The following is a 26,401-nucleotide window of genomic DNA, read 5'->3' on the forward strand; positions in this document are numbered from 1 at the left end:
AAGTACTGTGCTTTAAAATATCCTTTTTTTAGCCAGGTGTGGTGGCTCATGCCTGTAATCCCAGCTACTTGGATGGCTGAAATGGAAGGATTGCTTGAGCACAGGAACTCAAGACCAGCCATAGCAACATAGCAAGACCCCATCTCTAAAAAAACCTGAAAAAATTAGCCGGGCCTGCCTGTAGTCCCAGCTACTTGAGAGGCTGATGTTGGAGGATCCCATGAGCCCGAGAGTTTGAGGCTGCAATGAGCTACAATTACACCATCGTATTCCAGCCTGGGAGACAACAAGACCTTGTCTCTAAAAAAACGGATTTTAAAAGAAGAAAAAAAATATACAATGTCTTTTTCTTTTCACTCCCATGGTCACTACCCTTGGTTAGATGTAAGACTGGTGAGAGCCTAGCAGAGAAGACAAGGAATTACAAGTCATGAATTAGAGTGTAAAAAATAAAGGACTTGAAAAGGATGAATTTCAGGAACACTGCATTTCCTTAACAGACATACTAAACTATATCCTTGCCTTGGGTTACACTTATAAGCTAATTTTTATAATTAAAATGTTGAACGCATCAATAGAATACCATGCAATGATAGAAATTGAAGTAATACTGAAACAGCAGTGAAGTACCAAAAATGGTCTCCCAGTTAATTGAGTAGAAGCCACCTACATTAAAGGTTGAGTAGGGTGACTGAGAGTCATTAGTAACAAAAATTGATAGCCTGTATAAATGAGGTTATCTCAAAGGAAATTCTGGGGAAAATGGAGAGAGAGTTTGTTGTGTCTCACAGAAGAGCAAGTTCATGAGTACGTATTCATGTGCACACATATGTGAATAAAGTATGAGGAGAAAGGAAATTTAAGACCCTCTGCCATGAGGGAGGACCTAACCACCCTCTCCAGCCATTTCCTGTCACTGCTGGCTACAGGGTCCTTTGCTCTACTTGCCAGGGTCTGCTTGCTCTCTTCTGCACGCTCTTCTCCCCATCTTTGTTTACACTGTAACCCTGACCAAGTGCCATGTCCTGTGATGTTCTGTCTGCATCTTAGTGTCCTTCCAGATGTAGCTCAAGTTCCATGTCCCCTTGCAAGCCAAGCCCTTCCTGAGAAGCCCAACCCACAGTGTCTTCTCCTTCTGTCCTCTTATGGTCACTGCCACTCACTCTTATATGGACAGTAAAATGAAAGCCCCTCCCACACATTTCAATGGCCCATCTACTGTCTCTCATTACCAAGTACCTTCTTGAGTCTTTGCTGGTGTTGGATCCCCTCAGCTAGATGAAAAGTTCTTTAGGGCAGGGATTGTGTCTTCACACATCTTTAAATCCTTCCTAGCATACGCTCAGCCCAACGTACGATCTACTGTAAGAATAGGCAGTATCATACAATGTGCACAGGAAAATACTATTAATACATTAAGTATGACAGTATTCTGATTCTAACATACAAGATTAGAAAGGGAGAATTTACCATAATTGTCTTTTCACTGAATACCTCTTAGGAAGATACTAAGACTGTTGACTTGAGGTCTGGTAAAGTACATAAGAAAATGGAAGAGGGAGCTTAGATAAGCAAGGCCAGATGTGGATGCTGGAGCGTAAGATTCTCGTAAGGCAGATTAAGAGAAACAAAGGAAAAATCAGCAATGATTCAGTAGAAGTCAGATATAAAAACATATAAGCTTATCTGAGTCACAGCCCCAAAAGAAAGAAAAAAAGGAAATAAACAAATAAAATTTAAAAACATACCGGTATTTCCTTGAGCATCTTCTATCTTATTTGGTGAGGGCAACAGAAAAGATGGCCTGGTGACGTGCGGGCCTTGAAGCGATGGCTGCTGCTGTTGCTGCTGCTGCAGAGGCGTGGTTTTGAGGACCACCCTCCAGTCCACTTGGGTAATATCTGATCGTGATCGAGCATGCCCTGGCTTGAAAGTTGAGGTCTCATCCAGTAAGTCATTTACAGAACGAGGCCGGTCCCTCCGACGCTGACAGATATTGAAAAAATTAAAGGTTGATGCTTCCTTTTGTTCCATCCAGGAAAGATTATCTGGGGTTGTCCCTCTCTGGACCATAAACTGTTCTTTGGCAGGGAAGACATTTTGAGCTTTGGTTTCTAAGAGCCTGCTCTTACAGTGGTCCCAAATCATGCCCCCCTTGCCCAGGGAGGTGACATTTCTCATAGCACCATTGTCTGTTATGTTACTGAGTACCTCATGCCCCACCAGTTCAGGGACTTCCTGGATCCCATAAACCTCTGCTTGCTGCACAGCCTTTTCTAGCTTACTATCCAAAGTACTAAAGAATTCCTCCGTAACTTCTAAGGCCGGGCTGATATCATCCACTTCCAAAGCTTCCATGTCACAGGCTCCAGGAGGCCTCAGCCTCCTAAGCTGGTTCCAGAAATGGCTTCATGAACATTCACCCAAGAGGGGTGCTTCAGCAATACAGCTATGGAAACAACTGGAAGAAACCTTCATTGGGCTTCCTGGAGCAGGCCAAACACAAAGGTGGTTGATGTTTTCCCAGTAATTAAAAGCATTTGCTACTAGCTAATGGACATTAACAGATGTATAGGAAGACCAAATGTTCCTTTGAGATTATTCTTCAGCAAGACCTCTGTGAAGACAACAGGAAGTACTCGTCAAAGCAACGCCATGCCAATCCTTGATTTCCTGGAAGAAAATAAACAGGATAACGTTGGCACATGGTTCATTGTATTCTACAGTACACAAATCTGCCGAATTGCTTTCCCACTTCTACATCCGTCCGTTCTATGGCAGTCAAGCACAAAGGCAGACAACACCTACACAGAAGTGCCATTGTCAGGAATACATATCACTACCCGCTTTGGATAAAAACTTAAACGGAGCAGGGAGGAGCACTTGATAAGAGGAATTAAGGTCAATAGCTTTTACTCACACAGAGAAAATGCTTTGAGAGCATTTGTGAAAAGACTGCCCTGGCAAATCTCTGATATGCTGACCTAAAATAGTAAGCAAAAGAGACCAGGAATTCTGTGACTGGGACTGTATCGTAATCAGTCTAAAAGTCATAAACGCCTGAGTCCTTTCACCAACTTTGAAGGCACTGATGATTTGCTGGGTTTAAAGGTGCCACAGGGAGGCAGAGAAGAAGGTTCTGCCCTTTTTTTAAATCCAAATGTGACTGTGCTTGTGCTTCTTAGACTTAGATTATATAATGCTTGATGATGACTCTGGACTTCAGAACTGCTCTGGCGTTCTTAGAGTTTCAGGCTCCAAACTCCCGGAGACTTCCAGGATCGGCCTCAGAGTATGGGTCCGGTCTGCAGGGTGTCTAAGAGCTTAAGGTGAAGTCACGGCCTGAGTGGCAGGCTTGAGTTCATCCTTTTCTCTCTACAGAACTCAAGTTCCAAACCTTACATCTCTACCTGGGCAGAAAGAATCCTATATAAGTAGTAACCCGCGCTTTCAAATACTAGATTACCAAGGCCGGGCCAAATTAGAGCAGACCTTGACAGTGATGCTGTCCAGTACAGTAGACAGCAGCCATTATGACCATTCAAATTTAAATTTAGTAAAATCAAAGTTCCTCAGTTACACTAGTCACATTTCAAGTGTCCAACTGTCACATATACCTTTGTACCTTTACCAAAAAAAAAAAAAAATAAAAAATAAAACAACTAGGCAAGGGCTTTTTAAATCCTTAACTACTTACAAGTAGGCAAAACTAGGCAACTAGCAACACCATTATATATTGACATGGTTTGGCTGTGTCCCCACCCAAATCTCATCTTGAATTCCTACATGTTGTGGGAGGGACCCAGTGGGAGATAATCAAATCATGGGGGCAGGTCTTTCCTGTGCTGTTATTGTGATAGTGAATAAGTCTCACGAGATCTGATAGTTTTAAAAGAGGAGTTTCCCTGCACAAGTTCTTCTCGTCTGCTGCCACATGACACATGCTTTTCACCTTCCACCATGATTGTGAGGCCTTCCCAGCCATGTGGAACTGTAAGTCCAATAAAACTCTTTCTTTTGTAAATTGCCCAGTCTAGGGGTATATCTTTATCAGCAGCGTGAAAACGGACTAATACATACATGTTGTCACAAATGTACATGGATGTGGTTTCTTTGTAAAAACTTCACAATTTTTATGATTAAATTCATTTTTTCCACTTAGGTCATTAAACCATTACATTTATATCAACAGCACCAATCTACTTAGCTTAACATATGTAAATTAAACTCATATATACAGACCTTTATTTTAGATGTATCAAGGAGGTTTACAGTTCATAAGATCTCTATAGAACCTCCTGCAAAGTGATAATGACTATGAATTTGTCTACTTTTACATATTTTGATATTTATTATGTTAGTACTTCATGAAGCAAGGCATAGATTTATTTTTAGAACTATATACTAGTTATAAAACATTTCTAGCTGTAAACAGGGTTATTTTTTCTGAGTCTAAAGTTAAACCTTCAGTCTCTCCAACTGTGTAACAGGGTTTTAGTGCTTCTATAATTTTGAAACTTGGGATATTTTTCAATTTCATCTTGTATACCACAGACAGAAATATACATAAATATAATAAATCTTAAAACTTTTCATTCTTTCCTTACTAAAAACTGAAACAAACATAAACAAAGTACAAGTTTCCCAATGTATAAGAGGCTCCAAGGTTCAGAGTATTAAGTTGTTCACTGAAGATTACTGATATTCCTTTTCTCATCCAATGTTTCAAATTCAGTCTTTACTCATGACAGAGAAAGTGTAAATAACCTTCAAAGTAATTGTTTCTTTCTCTTTTTTTTGATTTATCGAACTATCTAGATATATTATTTTTTATGCTTCTGGCTTGGTATTTGCCGGCTGGTTAGAAGTATATAACAGGCCAGGTGCAGTGGCTCATGCCTGTAATCCCAGCACTCTGGGAGGCAGGCAGATCACTTGATCCACCAAGAGTTTGAGACCAGCCTGGCCAACATGGTGAAACCTCATCTCTACTAAAAATACAAAAATGAGCCAGTCATGGTGGTGTGCACCTGTAGTCCCAGCTACTCAGGAGGCTGAGGTGGGAGGATCATTTGAACCAGAGAGTCGGAGGTTGCAGCGAGCTGAGATCGCACAATTGCACTCCAGCCTGGGCAACAGAGCGAGACCCTGTCTCAAAGAAAAAAAAAAAAGAATGTATATAACCATTGTTGGCCATGCTGGTTGGTGGAATACTTCTAACCCACATGGTCTAAAGCCATAGACTGTTAGACAAGGAAACTGGCCTTTGGGATTATCTTTTCAACCTTAGTATTTCATAGAAGAAGCCACTGAGGCCCAAAGAAGGGAAGAGGATGTTCTTAAACATGCAGGCAAGTTTTCACCTCAGGGCCTTTGCATTTGCTGTTCCCCCAGACACCCCAACATGGACAACTCTCTCCTTAGCTAACTGTTCATATGACCCTCCCTGACGACCCTCTTTAAAATCATAATGCCCTTCTCTGCCCTAGACTCTTGATCTCCCTTACTCTGCTTTTGTTTAAATAAACTTTTCATTTTAAAACCGTTTTGTTTGTTTCTGTTTTTGTTTTGAGACGGAGTTTTGCTCTTTCGCCCAGGCTAGAGTGAAGTGGCACAATCTCAGCTCACTGCAACCTCTAGCCCACCGCGTTCAAGCAATTCTCCTGCCTCGGCCTCCTGAGTAGTAGGGATTATAGGCGTCCGCCATCATGCCTGGCTAATTTTTTTATTTTTAGTAGCGACGGGGTTTCCCCATGTTGCCAGGCTGGTCTCGAACTCTTGAACTCTGGTGATCTGCCCGCCTTGGCCTCCCAAAGTGCTAGGATTACAGGGATGAGCCACCACTCCCGGTCAACAGTTTTATATCTATAGAATTATTACAAAGATAATACACTCAGTTTCTATATACCCCATGCTCAGTTTCCTCTATGTAACATCTTACATTAGTATGATACATTTTTCACAATTAATGAACCAATATTGTTACATCATTATTAACTTAAGTTATACTTTCTTCAAAATTCTTCAAATTTCCCTAACGTCCTCTATCTATTCCAGGATCCTATACAAGATACCACATGACATTTAGTTGTCATGTTTCTTGGGCCTTGTCTTGGCTATGATAGTGTCTCAGACTTTACCTTTTTTTGATGTCTTTGACAGTTTTGAGGAGTACTAGTCAGGCATTTCATAGAATGTCCCTCATTTTGGATTTGTTTGATGTTTTTCTCATCACTAACCCAGGGCTATATGTTTTTGAAGTACCATTCTCATCATATAATATTAAGGATATATACTATGAACATGACTTACTACTGTTCACGTTAACCTTGATCACCTGTCTTGAGGTACCCTTTTTCCTTAAGCATTTACCATCTTCTAAGATACCATTTAATTGACTTATTTAACATTTAGTATTTCTCTCCACTAAAATACAAGCTCTACGAGTCCAGGAATTTGTGTTCATTGTGTTCACTAATGTACCCTCAATACATGGAATAGCGTTTGGAGCGCATGCACACACACACACACGTACTAGACACGTGTTGAACAAATGTGTTGCTGTTGTGTTGCATAAGAGATAGTGCCTCATGACCTATCCACTTCTCCAAGTTAAAGTTCTTCACCAACACCCACCTGTTTCACGTGTCCATGTGAAGAGATCACCAAACTGGCTTTGTGTGAGCAACATGGCTGTTTATTTCACCTGGGTGCAGGTGGGCTGAGCCCGAAAAAGGAGTCAGCAAAAGTGGTGGGATTATCATGAGTTCTTACAGGTTTTGGGATAGGTGGTAGAGTTAAGAGCAATGTTTTGGGGACAGGGGGTGGATCTCACAAAGTATATTCTCAAGAGTGGGGAGAATTACAAAGAAACTTCTTAAGGGTGGGGGAGATTATAAAGAACCTTCTTAAGGGTGGGGGAGATTACAAAGTACATTGATCAGTTAAGGTGGGGCAGAAACAAATCACAATGGTGGAATGTCATCAGTTAAGCTATTTTCACTTCTGTGGATCTTCAGTTGCTACAGGCCATCTGGATGTACACGTGCAGGTCGCTGGGGATATGATGGCTTAGCTTGGGCTCAGAGGCCTGACACCACCCACCTTGTTATTTTACTTCTCCATGCTTTTGTCCAAGTTGGGGAGCTTTTCCTAATTGCTCAGGCTCTCATAGCACCCTGGGTTTGCTACATTGTACTGAAATGATCAGCCAATCTCTCTAGATCCTACTCTAAACTCTGAGCTACTTGACTGCAGACACCATGCCCTTCTTACTTATCCTCCTATATACTCTCTGTCTTCATTCTTTTTTTTTTTTTTTTTTTTTGAGACGGAGTCTCACGCTGTTGCCCAGGCTGGAGTGCAGTGGCGCGATCTCGGCTCACTGCAAGCTCCGCCTCCCGGGTTCCCGCCATTCTCCTGCCTCAGCCTCCTGAGTAGCTGGGACTACAGGCGCCCGCCACCTCGCCCGGCTAGTTTTTTGTATTTTTAGTAGAGACGGGGTTTCACTGTGGTCTCGATCTCCTGACCTTGTGATCCGCCCGCCTCGGCCTCTCAAAGTGCTGGGATTACAGGCTTGAGCCACCGCGCCCGGCCTCTGTCTTCATTCTTTTAGGCTCTGTCTTCCAACCTTACTCTTTGGAATTTCATCTTTTTCCTGAGCTCTATAGCTCTCAAATTCACTACAGTACAAGAGTCTGATGTCAAGTTTAATTTCTATAATTGAGTAGTTCTTACTAGCTTGCCTCATTTGGTTTTGAAATTAATCAAAATATAATAATACATTCAGATAGGTCAAAATATAAAGGAGACCTTCGTCTGACAAAGTGAAGGGAATAAGATCAGTATGTGGGGGCAGTGTGGTTTGCCTCAGTACAAAATTGGAAATCAGGAGCTAATTAGAACTGTGTTCTAAATCTGGCTCAACCACTCACTTGCTGGGTGGCCTCTAGCAAACCATTTAACCTCTGCATGCCTTACTCAGCTACCTGTACCCCACAGAGTTGCTAATATCAAATTGCTTTGCGTGTGGATCATTCACTAGGTAGCTGCTCCAACATGCCTTTACAATTGTAAACTGCTACATAATTATGGAGCACTCCACCGGACCTCACCCATTCAACAATCACGTGTTCCTCATCTCTCCCTGGAAGTCCAACAAAGGTCTGTCAGTCCAACAAAGGCAAAGTCAGCAACGAACTATTTATAATACACTGCCTTTCAGCCAAACTCAGTGACCTATAGACATTTTAGCTTATATTTGTATAGAATGCCCTTTCTGTAAGAAGCGGTATTTCCCCTATTTAATAGATTGAGAAATTGAGGAAATAAAAGAGCTCAACCCAAAGAATCCTATGCATGCGTCAAAACGAATCAGTGTATTGCTATTTTCTAACTAAGAAATCTGTTGTTTACATGATCGTTATGCAAGGCTAATTAACAGGATGAATACAGTAGTTCTCCCACACAGAGACAGAAGCACTTATGAGTAATAATTCTACCCTGACTCACACAGAGATGCCGTGTCCTCCTGAGCTGGATGGTAAAAGCACTGACTTCCTCCTTCTTAGCTAAGTGACTCAGAATATTATGAGGGCCATATTATTTTAGAAGCCGCTGGACTGGGAAGAAAATTGCAATGGCAAAGATACCTAGGACAACTTATGTCTGTCCATCAATTTGCAAAAACAAGAGCCAAAGGTGATTACAAGGATGGTCCACATTGAGGGTGCTCACCTGGTCTTCACTTTGGTTTAAGGTTGTGGCTGACTGAGAATTTTTAAGAGTTACATAATGTGAAGGATACACCACCAGAGGATCTGCCCCTAGTAATATGGCCTTTCTGGACCACAAGGCTACATGGTGATGTAAGGATGTGGATGGAGCACAGGCATGCCACAAGCAGCAGAAAAGGAAATGGTGCCAGGGTGGACCTCATAAAAAGAGCTCAGAAGGCTGTCAGATGAAACAGACAGCTAGAAACACAGATGGAATCCCATTTTCATAGGTTTGGAGCAAACATTAAATGGCTACATTATATCTAAGTTTAAATGAAAGAGAAGACTATTGCCACAATACATAAAGAGCATACCATTAAAAAAATAATTTGGGCTGGAGGTGGTAGCTCACACCAGTAATCCCAGCATTTTGGGAGGCTGAGGCAGGAGGATAACTTGAGGCCAGGAGTTCAAGACCAGCCTAGGTAACACAGTGAGACCCTTTCTCTACAAACAAAAAATTAAAAATAGGCTGGGTGCGGTGGCTTATGCCTGTAATCCCAGCACTTTGGGAGGCCGAGGTGGGCAGATCACGAGGCCAGGAGATCGAGACCATCCTGGCTAACATGGTGAAACCCCGTCTCTACTAAAAACAGAAAAAACTAGCCGGGCGTGGCGGCAGGTACCTGTAGTCTTAGCTACTCGGGAGGCTGAGGCAGGAGAATGGCGTGAACCCAGGAGGCAGAGCCTGCAGTGAGCCAAGACTGAGCCACTGCACTCCAGCCTGGGTAATAGAGTGAGACTCTATCTCAAAAAAAAATAAAAAATAAAAAAAAAAAATTAAAAATTAGTCAGGTGTGGTGGCATGTGCCTGTAGTCCCAGCTACTCAGGGGGCTAAGGCAAGAGGATCCCTTGAGCCCAGGAGTTCAAGGTTGTAGTAAGCTGTGATTGAACTACTATGTGCCAGCCTGGGCGACAGAGTGAGACCCTGTCTCAAAATAAATAAATAAATAAAATGAAAATAATCTATATAATTTTTTTCCAGTTCTAAAAGTAATAAATACTTGTAGAAACTCTGGAAAATAGTGACAGACATGGAAAAGGAAATAAAAATCAATCATGATCTCATAACTCAGTCAAAGTAAATCAATAGGTAAGTGTACTTTTGTCCAATATTTAATTGGAATCAAAAACTATATATACAGTTTGGGTACACTGTTTGTTTAAATGTATGTGCCAAAAAAATCAAATACCAGTAAATACTAATCTTGCCAAAAAAAAAAAAAAATAGACAAAAAGAAATGTCCCAGGGAGTGCTGTGCCTACTTATATCTTATACCTTACAACCTGACACAAGACCCCACTCAACTGAACTTCTCTTCTATAGCTACCAAGGGACCTCCTTGTTACACAGCCATTAGTGTTTTCCAAAGTCCTTAACCTCCTTGTGCTGTTAACCAGTCCCTTCTTAAGTTTCTTCCCAGGGTACTACATTCACTGAAGTTTTCTTCTCATTTCTACCCACTTAGTCTCCATCTTCTTCCTTCCCTTCCTGGTCTCATCAAATGGGGGCGTTGTCTGAGTTTCTTCTCTGGCTAGAGCTACATGATGTTCTCCTTAAATCAATTTATTCACATGTGTAACTCCAGTAACTTCTTCTACATGCATGCTGTTCAAATTTCCACCTTCAGTCTCAATCTCAGAATTGAATTTTGGTCCTATGTTCCCAGCTATTTGTAAGACATTTCCACCTGGCTTACTAAGCTCCATTTGTCTAAAATTATACTCATTTATTTATTCAATAAGTATTTGCTGAGTGCCTACTATGGGCTGGACACTGTGCTGGGCACCAGGGAAACCCTTCGATGAAGCTCCCATTGGCAATAAGGTTCAACTCTTTAACCTGACATTCTAGGCCTTTCACAATCTTGGGCTAGTTTGCCATTCCAACTTTCTACTTCAATTCACACACTCTTTACCTCCAAACTGAACGCTATTGCTCAAATGTTATGCTTTTCCAGTTATTTCAGGAAAGGTTTACAGTTATTTCTGAAATACCCTCTTCCCACCTCAACCTACTGAAATTCTATTCTTCAAGGCCCAGCTCAAATACCACCACTTCCGCAAGCTTTTTTGGGTCCCTGATCCAAAATGGTCTGTTCTTTCTTTAAACTGCCACAGAATATCTTTGGTACCTCCCCCATAACATATACTGCATGCTGCATGTTCCCTCTCAAATGACAATGATGACAATAATTACAAGTTATCAAAAGCCTATTTTGTGCCAGGTATGTTGCTTGGTATTTCATATCTCTAAGCCCCAAAATGTATAATGTGAGTACTATCACCCTCATTTTACAAATGAGGACGCTCAATTATATCAAGTAAACTGCCTGATATCAAGTAACACGACTACCTACTGGACTTAGAGGAACCTGAAAGCAGCAATTCTGCCCTCTTCCATTTGTATAACTCTCATTGGGCATAGAATTGTGGTTAGTACACAGCGGGTACTCAGTAAGCATTTGTTGAATGAATAACTGAATAAACAGTATATTTTTAAGCCACTAACATCTGTAAGTATATATACCACTCTAGTTTCCTGGCAAAATTATATTTGAATTCCTTATAGGCTCGTTTCAGTAAAATTTGACATACTTTCCAAAACGTTATGTTGAACTCAAACTTTTACATTTTTTTCTTGGTAGAAAAGGCTTCCTAGCTATTAAAACCTGGGCTTAAAAATAACATGGCAAAGATCAGGTAGCAAAAACCTCACTCAGACCTTTTATAGAAACCAAAGCACCTTTGCATTACTTAGGAATTGTCCTGTGAACCACTACAATATCAGCAACTTGGCTGGGTTCATTTTCCAACAACTTAGAGCTCAAGCTCTTTACAACACCAGTGATGAGATGTTCCCTTTGAAATAGCCCCAACAATCCACTTAAAGCATTTTTCAGCACATCTCTGCACATGTTTATTGTTTGCCACCTGCAAAATCATTGAGACATTTGCTGCCTCAGAAACCTAACTAAATATAAGCATGGCACTTTAAATCTCAGATTGCTTTGCGACTGAAGGCAGCAGTGTTACTGCACCTTTATGTCAAATTGGAAAGCCAAAGCTTCTGGCTGGGAAGCCCATTTTCATAAAAACCACCAGAGATCCAGTATGTCCTGCTCTTAGAAACAAAGCAGGAGGACACAAACTTCAGTTATGAAATGTCTACAAATGCAGACTTGACGTTTTCCATCTCCCTTTGCCTCCATGGCAGAGAACATTGACTAGAAAACAAAGGAACCACTTGAATTAGCTTTATCTTGGGACTGAGAGGAAGAAGGCAAAAACTTCCATGATAAAAACCATATCAGCCTCCAACTGCAACAGGAGTAACTGGTGAGGTACAAGTAGGTACCATCAGAGCCAAGCCAGCTAGTGTGGCTGACTGCAACAGTGAATGTAACAACAAAGAAGTACAGTGAGACCAAATATGCAAGATACCCAAAAAGGGCTGGGGAAATAGACTTAAAGATGTCATCAGTTTATATAACTAGAATCTTCTACTTGAGCCTGCGTAATAGAGGTTGTGTTTCTAAATTCAATACAGGACTGTGTTTATCTAATTATCTCACAAACCTCCTAAAACTGAGGTAATCTCAGGAAAAAATCACTTGGTTTTTACAGAAAATAATCATTTTTCACATGCATGGTTTAGAATAAAGCTTATAAAGTGCTTGATAACAAATGGCCAACACACATATGAAAAAATGCTCAACATCACTAATGATCAGGGAAATGCAAATCAAAACCATAATGTGATAACACCTTACTCCTGCCAAGAATGGCCATAATCAAAAAATTAAAAAAAAATAGATGTTGGCGTGGATGTAGTGAAAAGGGAACACTTCTACACTGCTGGTGGGAATGTAAGCTAGTACAACCACCATGGAAAACAGTGGGAGATTCCTTTAAGAACTAAAAGTAGAACTACAATCTGACCCAGCAATCCCACTACTGGGTATCTACCCAGAGGAAAAGACGTCATTATACGAAAAACACACTTGCACATGCATGTTTATCGTAGCACAATTTGCAGCTGCAAAAATGTGGAGCCAACCCAAATGTCCATCAATCAACGAATAGAAAGAAACTGTGAGATATCTATATATATAATCTATATATATAGATACATATAGATATAAATATATGTATATGATGGACTACTACTCAGCCATAAAAAGGAAACAATGGCATTTGCAGCAACCTGGAGGGGTTTGGAGTCTACTATTCTAAGTGAAGTAATTCAGGAATGAAAAACCAAACATCACATGTTCTCACTCATAAATGGGAGCTAAGCTATGCGGAGTCAAAGGCATAAGAATGAGAAAATAGACTTTGGGGACTTAGGGGGAAAGGGTGGGGAGGGGGTGAGGAATAAAAGACTACAAATCCGGTTCAGTGTATACTGCCTGGGGGATGGGTGCACCAAAATCTCACAAGTCACCACTAAAGAACTTAGTAACTAAATATCACCTGTTCCCCACAAACTTACGGAAATGAAAAAAAAAATTTTAAGTGCTTGATAAACTTCATTTTTCTTTTTTTTTCTTTTTTTTTTGAGACAGTTTCACTCTTGTTGCCCAGGCTGGAGTGCAATGGTGTGATCTCGGCTTACCACAACCTCCGCCTCCTAGGTTCAAGTGATTGTCCTGCTCAGCCTCCCGAGTAACTGGCATTACAGGTGGCCACCACCACGCCTGGCTAATTTTTTGTATTTTTAGTAGAGACAGGGTTTCATCATTTTGGCCAGGCTGGTCTCGAATTCCTGACCTCAGGTGATCCACCCACCTCGGCCTCCCAAAGTGCCGGGATTACAGGGGTGAGCCACCGCAACTGGCCTTCTTAATAACTTCTTAATAAACACTTGTAGTAATCTCAAAAAAGAGAGGTGAGTAAAGTACTGGCACTATTTTAAAGATGATGAAAGAGAACCCAAGATGATTCATTTATTGTCAATTGTGTTCCCGAAGAGAAGAAAATGAAGTTCCTCAAATTCTTGTCTAATTACTGAGTCCTTTGGGCCACCCAAGTTCAATTACATTTTAAATCACCTTAAATCACACAGGGGCCCTGATGTTGGTAGAAGGACCATAAACAAGGAGTGAGTAGGCTGAATCCAACCCCTGAGCTACTCAGACTACATATTGAGTTTGTTCAGTGTGAGAGAAGTGTGGCAATAGGAAGAACATAAATTTATAACACCAGGAAAGGGTCATGTCCCCACACTGCCTTCTAAGCTAACTGACATCCAGCAAGTCAGGCTGACTCAGGGCTTCTGTGCCCTTCTTATCTGCAAAATGGAAGTCCTGCCAATGCCTGCTGCCTTCTACCTGAGAAAGCAGAGAAGCACAATATGGACAAAGCATGTGAAAGTTCTTTATTAACTCTAAAACAATGACTATTCCTATTAGTTAGCTGATTTCTAACCACATAACCATTTATCCTCAACAAGCATTTATAGAGGACAGACCAAGTACCCAAACACTATGTGAGATATTAGAGACACAAAACACAGCTCCTGCTCTTGAAGAGCTAAATAGCTAGTGGAGAGTGAGACACAAAACCAAGTATAAAAAGCACTTCAACAGAAGTATACAAAACATGTTATATAAGCACAAATAAGGAATCATTACTAACTAAGGGACAATAAAGATTCTTACAAGTAACAGAACACAATTAAATGACAATGATAGATATACAGAGATTACTTTAGTCGAAAGAAATCAGAAACAAAGGAAACAAAAACATACAACAAAACCAATCATACCTGCTCCAGAAATCATGCTGCAGGCCAGGCATGGTGGCTCATGCCTATAATCCCAGCACTTTGGGAGGCCAAGGCAGGCGGATCAAGAGGTCAGGAGTTCCAGACCAGCCTGGCCAACATAACGAAACCCCATCTCTACTAAAAGTACAAAAATTAGCTGGGCATGGTGGCATGCACCTGTAGTCCCAGTTACTGAGGAGGCTGAGGCAGGAGAATTGCTTGAACCCGGGAGGCGGAAGTTGTGGTGAGCCGAGATCATGCCACTGCACTCCAGCCTGGGCAACAGAGCAAGACTCTGTCTCAAAAAGAAAAAACAAAACAAAACAAAAGAAATCATGCTGCTTCTGGCATGAAGCTGTCAGCCTACAATAACAACCTCAAAGGTTCCACTAAAGAGTGAGCACTATGTGAACTAACCACACGCGGAAGGCAAGCATGCAAAGGCCTTCTTCACAAGCTGTTCAAGTCGTTCTGACCCACAGACACATTCTTGTCCAATAGAAGGCCTTTGCTGGGTGGTGAGGATGTCATGGCAAATGAATAATTCCCTCACTTCCTGTTGACTTTAACTCTTTTGGTCACTGCAGCTCACCAGCAGAAGGGAGAATACTTACAACTTTAACCTTCAAAAAAACAACCAGCTTATGGCTTAGCACACACTCACAAAACCAGTTTCCATGGGCATTCAGAGTAAATGTATGAGAGAAGTAATTAGTTGATTTATTTTCTGTCTCTGCTGAACTCGAACCTGCTAAAAAGTAAGCCTAGGTCTTTGTTAACTGGCATCCCAAGAGTACTAGACCAATGGTAAGATCTAAGCAAAAAGGTGACTCACCTCTTGTTTGAAAGGGCAGACATACTCAGCAGTGATGGGCTGCATCTATGACCTCTCCCTCCCTTTTGGACTTAATCTGTGACAACAACCTTGGCTACCAATCAGCCTCTTAACTAATTTAGTCAGGAAACAAGCAAGGCTGGCAAAGGCAGACAAAACACTGTCTCTGACCCTCAAAGATAAGCACAAGATAAGGCAAAATAACAGAATGAGTCTCTGTCATTTAACTATGTACAAATTGAAGGACAGAAAAATCTCTGCCCATCACACAGGACAGAAGAAAACCGTATAAGGGGCCGGGCGCGGTGGCTCAAGCCTGTAATCCCAGCACTTTGGGAGGCCGAGACGGGCGGATCACGAGGTCAGGAGATCGAGACCATCCTGGCTAACACGGTGAAACCCCGTCTCTACTAAGAAATACAAAAAATAGCCGGGCGAGGTGGCAGCGCCTGTAGTCCCAGCTACTCGGGAGGCTGAGGCCAGAGAATGGCGTGAACCCGGGAGGCGGAGCTTGCAGTGAACTGAGATCCGGCCACTGCACTCCAGCCTGGGCGACAGAGCGAGACTCCGTCTCAAAAAAAAAAAAAAAAAAAGAAAACCGTATAAGGTATGAAGGATAAGAATAGTAGGAACTGGCCAGGTGCAGTGGCTCACGCCTGTAATCCCAGTACTTTGGGAGGACGAGGCAGGCGGATCACCTGAGGTCAGGAGTTTGAGACCAGCCTGGTCAACATGGTGAAACCCCGTCTCTACTAAAAAGTACAAAAAAAAAAAAAACTAGCCGGGCGAGGTGGTGGGCGCCTGTAGTCCCAGCTACTCGGGAGGCTGAGGCAGGAGAATGGCGTGAACCCGGGAGGCGGAGCTTGCAGCGAGCTGAGATCCGGCCACTGCACTCCAGCCTGGGCGACAGAGTGAGACTCCGTCTCAAAAAAAAAAAAAAAAAAATACAAAAATTAGCTGGCCCTGGTGGCAGGCGTCTGTAATCCTAGCTACTCGGGAGGCTGAGGCAGGAGAATCACTTGAACCCGGGAGGCGGAGGTTGCAGTGGGCTAAGATTGCACCACTGCACTCTGGCCTGGGCCACAGAGTAAGACTCCATCTCAAAAAAAAAAAAAAAAAAAGAGTAGTAGGAACTATGTTTTCATTCCCCTAATCTGGGTTTACATTAAAACAGTTTCTGAATTTCTTTTATTAGGGACTATTACCGTTAGCATGGCATAGATTTTATCAAACAATGTGTGAACATTCTGGAGTTGAATTCTGGAGCTCTGATTGATCCATACTTCTTGGATTGTTTTGCTCTGACATCAGGATGATAGGCATATGATAGCTGGGAATAAATAGCTGAATCAGGCACTGCTATGGCTATGCTAAACTCTTTAAACATGTCCTGCAGAGGACTCCTTCAATGTGGATGGACACATTTTAAAGGTTGAATGATGTATTTGATAAAATGTTTAACAACAAAATATAGTTCTTATAAGCCCTAATCTAAGACCAAGATTAAAAAGTTATAGCTAATATTTATTGCATACTTACTAAAGTACTTACTACTTAACATATGTTAAGCCCTCTACTGCATTATGTTGTTAAATCCTCACAACCACCCTATTAGAAAGCTGCTATTATTACTACTTTACAGATAAGGAAACTGAGATTTAAAAAGATGAAGTTACTTGTCTAGGAAAATATGGTCAGTGAGTAGAAACAAGACTCTAAGATACACACACAGCCCCATATGACAATTCAGAGCAAATTAATTACCCTGGGATATGGCTAAAATTTTAGTACATGAACACGGTGCTTCAAATTTTAGTGTCAAATGCCAGCAACTATATTATTTATTTCCAAATATGTTTCTTAATCCCATGACCCAGAGAGTTAATTGCTAAATATCACATTTACACCTGGGGAAGTAGTTTATACTTAATTAAAAAAAAAAATCACCTCTATAATACTTCTATGTTATTATTATAAGTTCTCTAAGGGAATGGTAGAAGACAGGTTCCTGAACAAACACGGTAAAAAGCTGTTCTCTAAATAGCTAACCTCAATTGTCTTAGTGACCTTGGACACATTACTTGGAATGTTTGCAAGGGTATAATAACTGTGACTTCATTTAGGCGAAACAAGTGCTTCTGCAAATGTTTACATGGTCCTAATTGCCCAAACCTTTTACTAGTGTTTCCCTGCGACATCATTTTTCATTTAGCCAATAAATAGAAACACTTGTAAAAATGTTTGCTTAAAACAACCTGCAAACAAATGTTTCTGTCAAAAGAATTAAAAGAAATATTTCAAATTAGATGTTACGATCAATAATTCAAACATATTTTTTTTTTTTTTTTTGAGACGGAGTCTCGCTCTGTCGCCCAGGCTGGAGTGCAGTGGCGCGATCTCGGCTCACTGCAAGCTCCGCCTCCCGGGTTCACGCCATTCTCCTGCCTCAGCCTCCCGAGTAGCTGGGACTACAGGCGCCCACAACCGCGCCCGGCTAATTTTTTGTATTTTTAGTAGAGACAGGGTTTCACCGTGGTCTCGATCTCCTGACCTTGTGATCCGCCCGCCTCGGCCTCCCAAAGTGCTGGGATTACAGGCGTGAGCCACCGCGCCCGGCCTAATTCAAACATATTTTGATGATTAAGACATACTGAAATAAATTGCTGACCAGGCACAGTGGCTCATGCCTGTAATCCCAGCACTTTGGGAGGCCAAGGCAGGCAGATCACCTGAGGTCAGGAGTTCAAGACCAGCCTGGCCAAAATGGAGAAACCCCATCTCTACTAAAAATACAAAAATTAGTTGGCTGTGATGGTGGGTGCCTGTAATCCCAGCTACTCAGGAGGCTGAGGCAGGAGAATCTCTAGAACCCATGAGGCAGAGGTTGCAGTGAGCCGAGATCACGCCATTGCACTCTAGCCTGGGGGACAGGGAGAGACTCCATCTCAAAATAAATTAATTAATTAAATAAATAAACTGCCTCCTTCTAAAACTAACGACTTTTTTTGGGGGGACAGGCAAATATCAATGTATGTGGGGTTCAAACAAAATAACAAAATTGACCCACAACCTTCTGTCTTGTTTCTATAATCTACTAAAAGATGATATGCTGGCTGGGTGTGGTGGTTCACACCTATAATCCCAGCACTTTGGGAGGCGGTGGCAGGTGGATTTCCTGAGCTCAGGAGTTCGAGATCAGCCTGGGGAACAGGGTGAAACCCTGTCTCTATCCAAAATACAAAAACCTAGCCAGGCATGGTGGTGTATGGCAGTGGTCCCAGCTACTCAGGAGGCTGAGGTGGGAGGACTGCAGGAGCTTGGGAAGCAGAGATTGCAGTGAGCCGAGATCGAGCCACTGTACTCCAACCTAGGTGACAGAGTGAGACCCTGTTTAAAATACATATATATATATATATGCCCTGGTTTCATATTACCATACTACCATGAAAATACAGAGGCCATAGCTAACCTTTCAGTGTAGGGCAACCACTTTTGAACCACAATATTTGGAATTAGCCAATCTGGGCCTCAACTTTCTATGTATCATTATGAGAAGTTTGATTCTGGACAAGCGACTTGAATCTGAATTTCAGTTACTCTGTATCCATGGGGGACTGGTTCCAGGACCCCCTCAGATACTAAAATCCACAGATGCTCAAGTCCCTTATAGAAAATTGTGTAATATTTGCATACAACCTACGCACATCCTCCCGTAAGTCATCTCTAGGTTACTTACAATATCTATTACAGTGCCTACACATCCTCTCATCTGGTGGAGTCAATGTGGTATTCAGCATTTAGCAAACTCAAGTTTTGCCTTTTAGATCTTTGTGGAATTTTTTTTTCCTAATATTTTTGATCCATGGTTGGCTGAATCTGCAGATGTGGAACCCACAGATGCAGGGGGCCAACTGTAATTTGTCTGTGATGTAGGGCAAATAAGGATACCTCTCTCACCTTTTTCAGAGTGCAAATCAAATAACATAATGTAGTGTTTTATGAACTCCAAAGCAGTGTACAGGATGCCCATCAGTTGTCTGATACCAACGAAAAGGTCACCACATTCTCTTTGATCTCCATTATAAATCAACGAACTGGTGGAGGGAGTGGCGACAGCACTCAGTTTAGGAAGCTTTGAAATAAGGTTTTAATCTACTCAAGGTTCCTCCAGCATTTTCAAGGCAGTAGGAGTTGCTGTGCATCAGCTTTTCTGGTGGTCTTGGAAAGGACGGATTCAGTGGCGCAAGTGTTGCAGTGTTGCATAAAAATTCAAAAGGAATATCTCTTCTCAAAAAAGTAAAAAACAGGGCCGGGCGCGGTGGCTCAAGCCTGTAATCCCAGCACTTTGGGAGGCCGAGACGGGCGGATCACGAGGTCAGGAGATCGAGACCATCCTGGCTAAACCGGTGAAACCCCGTCTCTACTAAAAAAATACAAAAAAACTAGCCGGGCGAGGTGGCAGGCGCCTGTAGTCCCAGCTACTCGGGAGGCTGAGGCAGGAGAATGGCGTGAACCCAGGAGGCGGGGCTTGCAGTGAGCCGAGATGGGGCCACTGCACTCCAGTATGGGCAAGAGTGCCAGACTCCGCCTCAAAAAAAAAAAAAAAAAAAAAGTAAAAAACGAATAAAACCCATCTTTGCCGCCCAAGTTTCCCCACAGCTGGGATATTTTCCCCTTCCTCTCTTTTTTTTTTTTTGTAAGTTTCTTGAAGAAACTTGTTCTTTATACTTTCTGACTCCGTTTCTCATTGCCCATTCATTCTCCCCTCAAGAAGCAGTCTGATTCTGCCCCAGCTGAAACTTCACAGGAAAAGGTCACCAATGATTTTCTTTTTGCTAAACCCTAAAGACTTTTCACTCAGCATCTGACCTAACCACACAGCAGTATTTGACCTACTGAACACCCACTCCTTGCATTCTCTCATGAATTCACGGATGCTCTCTCCTGGTATTTCTCCAACTCTGGAGGCTCCTCCCACTACCTTCTATGGGCTCCCCTTCCTATGCCCATATTGTACATGTGGGTATTCCCGTTTTGCCCATAACCCTCTTATCTGGTTCCTCGTCTGCCCTCCCTGAGTGATCTTCATCCTGTGGCTTCAGCTGCAATTTACATGGCAGACAAGAAACATATTACTCTCCGGCCAGGCACAGTGGTTCACGCCTGTAATCCCAGCCCTTTGGGAGGCCGAGGCAGGTGGATCACGAGGTCAAGAGATCGAGATGATCCTGGCCAACATGGTGAAACCTCGTCTCTACCAAAAATACAAAAATTAGCTGGGGGTGGTGGCACGCGCCTGTAGTCCCAGCTACTCGAAAGGCTGAGGCAGGAGAATTGCTTGAACCTGGAAGGCGGAAGTTGCAGTGAGCCGAGATCACGCCACTGCACTCCAGCCTGGCGACAGAGCGAGACTCTGTCCCAAAAAGAAAAAAAAAAAAAAGAAACACATTACTCTCAAGCTCTAGACCTGCATATGCAACACTGAACTCATCTTCTCTCAAAACTGTCCCTCCTCTCAGCATTCACCATAGAGTAAAGGACATATCCTCTGTCGCCAAAAGATAAACATCATTCTTGATCCTTCTGGCTCCCTCACCTGCAATCACTCCAAATCAGCAAGTCATATGAATTCTCATCTACAGCATTGGCCACATCTACCCATTTCTCTGTCTCCACTGCCTTCATTCAATCACCACCTTCCAATCTTCTTCCCTTCAGTCTTACCCTCCTCTAATCCATTCACCACACTGCAACCAAAATGTTCTTTCCAAAATTAAAACCTATTGCCATTTGGATAAACTACACACATCTTAACATTACCTGAAAGAGTTTATGGCCACCTACCTTCTTGGCCTTATCTCTTTAATCTCTCTCTCTATCCCTACCCTCACCCCACACCCACTCCCACCTCACCCCCACTCTATATCTACCTATAAAGAATTTATACAGGCCAGGAGCAGTAGCTGATGCCCGTAATCCCAGCACTTTCAGCTGTGATTGTGCCACTGCATCTCAAAAAAAAAAAAAAAAGATTTATAGAAACTGGAACCAGGTACGGTGCCTCACACCTGTAATCCCGGCACTTTGGGAGGCCAAGATGGGAGGATTGCTGGAGGCTAGGGGTTCAAGACCATCCTGAGCAACATAGTGAGACCCCATCTCTACAAAAAAATTTTTAAAAGTTAACTAGGCATGGCGGTGTGAACCTACAGTCCCAGCTACACAGTAGGCTGAGGTAGGAGGATCGCTTGGGCTCAGGAGTTTGAGGCTGCAGTGAGCTATGATCACGCCACTGCACGCCAGCTTGGGCAATAGAATAAGACCTTGTCTGAAAACAAAACCAAACCTGGAATTTTCCACATGCTTTCTTACCTATCTTGTTTCCTCTGCCTGGAACACTGTTTTCCACCACCATCACCCTCATCTTCTTTATCACCAGTCCCCTCCTTACCTCCCACCCACACACAAACAATCTGGCTAAGTGTAATTCAGCTGTCCGGTCCTTGATGAGGAATCACATCTCTCCTGACCTCCAGGTCCATTTTGAATGGCCTCTTATATGCTACCACAGCACCCAGATTTCCTCCACTATTATGCATCTCAAGCTAGTTTTTTTAACTTTATAATTTTTTACCATTGGTATAAACCATACACATCTTAACATTACCCGAAAGCGCTCTTCACAGATTTGCATGTCATCCCTGCACAGAAGCCATGCTAATCTCTGTGTTGTTCCAGTTTTAAGGTATGTGCTGCCGAAGTGAGCACAGAAGTTATTTTCAAATGGCTTGTTTACTGTTGGTCTCCCCCACTAGACTGTAAACTTCATGAAGGCATGGACTGTGCCTGTCTTGTTCATTCCTACCTCCAAGTACTGTGCCATGGCACAAAACAAGTGCTCAATCCTTACATGCTGAATCAACAAATCAATGAATCCCTGAAGGTGGAAGAGAAGCTGTTCTGGAAAAGTGATAGTGCTGGTAAACGTGGATCAAGAACACGTAGGAGGAGATCATTCAGCTAATTTCCTGGAACAAAAAATCTGCTAGTTATATATCGATGTTTCTAACCTATAACACATGTTTTTTGTTCTGTGACTGAAAAATCAACATTTATATAATCACACCTACAGAATACAAGGTGAAGTGGATATTTAACAATTTCCCAGTTATATAAGTATTCACAGGTAAACTGGATAATGCCAGATAGAACAGCTTTAGTTTGTACTGAATTATAAACTGGTTACACTAGGCAGGAGAACTGGATAAATAAATCTCTACCATGGTCACAAATGTGGCATATCATATGATTGGGGGATTCTATTTGAACCACATGACTCAAATGAACAATTAATGAGTGTATGAAAAACAAACAAAATGTTAATGAAAACAGCATGCCTGCCATCTTAATGCAATGGCCTCCATATTTTGACTTTGGCTTTTGCTCATAACTCATACTGTCATCAAGATTAATTACTTATGGAACAAATAAAACTTTTACCTTGTCAGCACCAAGGCAAATTATGCATGTTTTTCAATGTCTGGAATGATCCACAGTAGCCAATGAAACAGAGCAAACATAATGCATGGAATTTATTGCTGGTGGTCATTTTTATCACACTGTCACTCAGCACTGAGTTCTCTGAATTAATTGGCTTGCGTCAGAAACTCCAAGCTAGGATGTAGTTCAGTTCCTTATGAATCAAATGCCAAATGTACTCTAAAAGGAGAAAGCAAGAAGAAAAAAGCAACTCCTTGCTATCTAGATATCCCTGCAGACTTTTTCTTTTAAGGGCTTAACATTTGCTGAAGCAAATCAGCATTTGGCCAGCAACCGATGGGGCCACAGACACTCTCTGTACTTTTCTAGGGGTGTTGGGGGACAGGGTGACGTGAAATAGGATAGGATGACAATGGGAAAATGAAAGTAACAGCAGCAGTAGCTTGGTGCTGCTGGTAACTGTCTAGAGATAAAGAATCCTAAAAAACCTGCCCAATCTAACCTTCTCCAAGTTCCCATTAAAGTCAGGTCTTTTGAAACCAGTAATTAAATTAGTACCTGTCTACCTGCCTACTTTTTATATATGTAAATGAATGACTTCAAGTCTTTTTTTTTTTTTTTTTTTTTTTTTTGAGACGGAGTCTTGCTCTGTCGCCCAGGCTGGAGTGCAGTGGCCGGATCTCAGCTCACTGCAAGCTCCCGCCTCCCAGGTTCATGCCATTCTCCTGCCTCAGCCTCCCGAGTAGCTGGGATTACAGGTGCCCGCCACCTTGCCCAGCTAGTTTTTTGTATTTTTTAGTGGAGACAGGGTTTCACCATGTTAGCCAGGATGGTCTCGATCTCCTGACCTCGTGATCCGCCCGTCTCGGCCTCCCAAAGTGCTGGGATTACAGGCTTGAGCCACCACGCCCGGCCGACTTCAAGTCTTAAGCAAAGGCTATATACAAGATTAAACTGTAATAGAGTATGTCAAGTATCTCATAAATATTCAGTAAATATTAGCCTTGGATGTTTTTTAATGAAGACGTTACTGGGCTAGGGCCAGCTTGGTTTTCCTAATCAGGCACCATTTTTTTCTGTAAATGGTTACATATTCTTCACAGTTGTTTTCCACTAGTATAATTAACCTGAGTCCTTAGCCCAAAACCTACATCCGTCAATCTATAAGAAAACAAAATACTTTTAATGAACATTCAGCTATGTGCCTACTTTTTCTATTATTTCTATGTGACATTCAGTGATCCTTCTACCATGAAACTTTCACTTATTACCCTACTGAGAAATAAGTTTCCAACTTTATTTTCAATCTTTTCAATAATAATGTTTTCTATATCTTGTTTTCTTTAAAAAATCACTTTCTGCCACATACTTATCTATGGGTTTTATTATCTCCAGTATTTGACTGTATAGTGTTTTATGGTCATTGTATTCCCCACAATGTAGAGACTTAACAGCTTTTAAAATAATGTTTATTGAGTTCTGTGATTATAAATAAGTACTACATGTTCATTGCTTGTCATTTTGAAAATATGGAAGAGAATAAAGGGCGAAATAAACAACGCCTATTCACCCTCCACTGGAAAAAAAGCACTGCCCCGTTGTGGCCCTTTCAGCCCTTACGTAGATTTTGTTTTTTTAAACATAGTTCAGAGCTTACTATAGATACGCATTTTTTCCCAACTAGCAATCATTTCCACAACTAGCAAACACCTTTCCACACTTTTAAACTTCATTAAGAAATCCTTGGCTGAGCGTGGTGGCTCATGCCTGTAATCCCAACACTTTGGGAGGCCGAGGCGGGCAGATCACGAGGTCAGGAGTTCAAGACCAGCATGACCAACATGGTGAAACCCCGTCTCTACTAAAGAATACAAAAATTAGCCGGGTGTGGTGGCACACGCCTGTAATCCCAGCTACTTAGGAGGCTGAGGCAGGAGAATCACTTGAACCCGGGAGGCAGAGGTTGCAGTGAGCCAAGATTGCACCACTGCACTCCAGCCTGGGTGACAAACTGAGACTCTGTCTCAAAAAAAAAAAAAAGAAAAAAAGAAATCCTTTTGGCCGGGCGTGGTGGCTCACACCTGTAATCCCAGCACTTTGGGAGGCCAAGGCAGGTGGATCATGAGGTCAGGAGATCGAGACCATCCTGTGAATGGTGAAACCCCGTCGCCACTAAAAATACAAAAAATTAGCCAGGCGTGGTGGCGGGTGCCTGTAGTCCCAGCTACTCGGGAGGCTGAGGCGGGAGAATGGCGTGAACCCGGGAGGCAGAGTTTGCAGTGAGCCAAGATCGCGCCACTGCACTCCAGCCTGGGCGACACAGCGAGACTCCGTCTCAAAAAAATAAAAATTAAAAAAAAAAATCCTTTTTAGTGTCTATATAACACTGTATCTATTGATGACACCATAATTTGTTCCCCTGTTTTGGGGCATTCAGGTTATTACACGTTTTTTTCTAAATAAAGTTATATTGAGCATCTTTGAACATTAACTTTTAAAATATTTCTGAAAAATTCCTTTGGATGGACTCTAGAAGTGGAATTAACTGGGTCAAAAGGTAGGAGCATCATTGAGGCTTTTCATACATTCAGCAATGAGCTGTTTGGAAAGGTTACAGCAATTGTGCATCCCTCCTAGCATTTGCGAGTGTCTGCTGCGCTGCACACTAATTGGTGTGGAGGAGTTTTGAAAATTTATGTTAATTTGAGATTTGGAAAAAATGATACTTTGCTATTGTTTCAATTTTTCTTTCTGTATTAGTTTTCTATGGTTGCATAACAAATTTCTACAAACTTAAGTAGCTTAAAACACCTATTTATTTTCTCACAGTTCTGAAGGTCAGAAGCCTGGATGGGCTTGGCTGGGTTTTCTGCTCAGATTCTCTCCCACAAGGCTGAAATCAAGGTAGCGGCCAGGCTGGGTTCTTATCTATTAATAGAAACTCAGGTAAATAATCCAGTTATAAGCTTATTGGAATTGTTGACATAATCTAGGTCATTGTGGCCTATGTCAGAGGTCCCCATTTTTTTCTATGCTGGTTGTTGCTGGGGCCACCCTCACCAACTTTAGGCCTCCAGTACTCCTCGAGGCTGCCCAAATTCCCTCTCAACAGTTCCCCTCCACCTTCGAAGCCGCAACACAGCATGTTGAGTCCTCCTGCTTTAAGTCTCTCCAATTTCCCAGACAGAGAAAGCTCTCAACTTTCATGGGCTCCTGTGATTAGATTAGACCCACCCAGAAAATCGCACCATTTTAAATTCAACTGTGCCACATAACATAATCAAGAAAGTGGCATCTTATTATATGCACAGGTTTCACAGATTACAGAGAGCAATTTTAGTAGAGAGGCATTTTTAGAATTCTGCCTGCCACAGAGTCTTAGGTGTTGTTTCTTATCATTTGTTTGTGTTCTTTATAATTAAATCTCAATGACACAAATCTACTAAAAAAGTGAATCTTACTGATGACTGCAGAAGCTGCATTTCCATAATGGCAAAGGCAACTAACTGTGAATGGGA

General features: G+C 42.0%; 1 protein-coding gene and 1 pseudogene across 6 annotated transcripts in view; both read right to left on the reverse strand.

Moving 5' to 3' along the window:
• The window catches only part of LOC105468002 (pleckstrin homology domain containing M3), a 211,206-nt gene that overhangs the window by 181,532 nt on the left and 3,273 nt on the right, over positions 1-26,401 (reverse strand). For 2 of the 6 annotated variants that reach the window (XM_011717876.3, XM_011717880.3), the window contains exon 2: positions 1,749-2,673. In XM_011717876.3, the coding sequence (XP_011716178.2) occupies positions 1,749-2,358 (610 nt within the window). In that variant the 5' untranslated portion in view covers positions 2,359-2,673. Of the gene's footprint in view, positions 1-1,748; positions 2,674-14,548; positions 14,571-22,883; positions 23,103-25,710; positions 25,812-26,401 lie in introns of those variants that run through there. The other 4 variants (XM_011717877.3, XM_011717878.3, XM_071073316.1 and 1 more) reach the window with 4 other exon arrangements.
• Positions 22,053-22,151, reverse strand: LOC112424363 (U6 spliceosomal RNA; annotated as a pseudogene).

The sequence above is a fragment of the Macaca nemestrina genome, chromosome 11, assembly GCF_043159975.1.
Source record: "Macaca nemestrina isolate mMacNem1 chromosome 11, mMacNem.hap1, whole genome shotgun sequence".
Classification (NCBI taxonomy): Eukaryota; Metazoa; Chordata; class Mammalia; order Primates; family Cercopithecidae; genus Macaca; species Macaca nemestrina.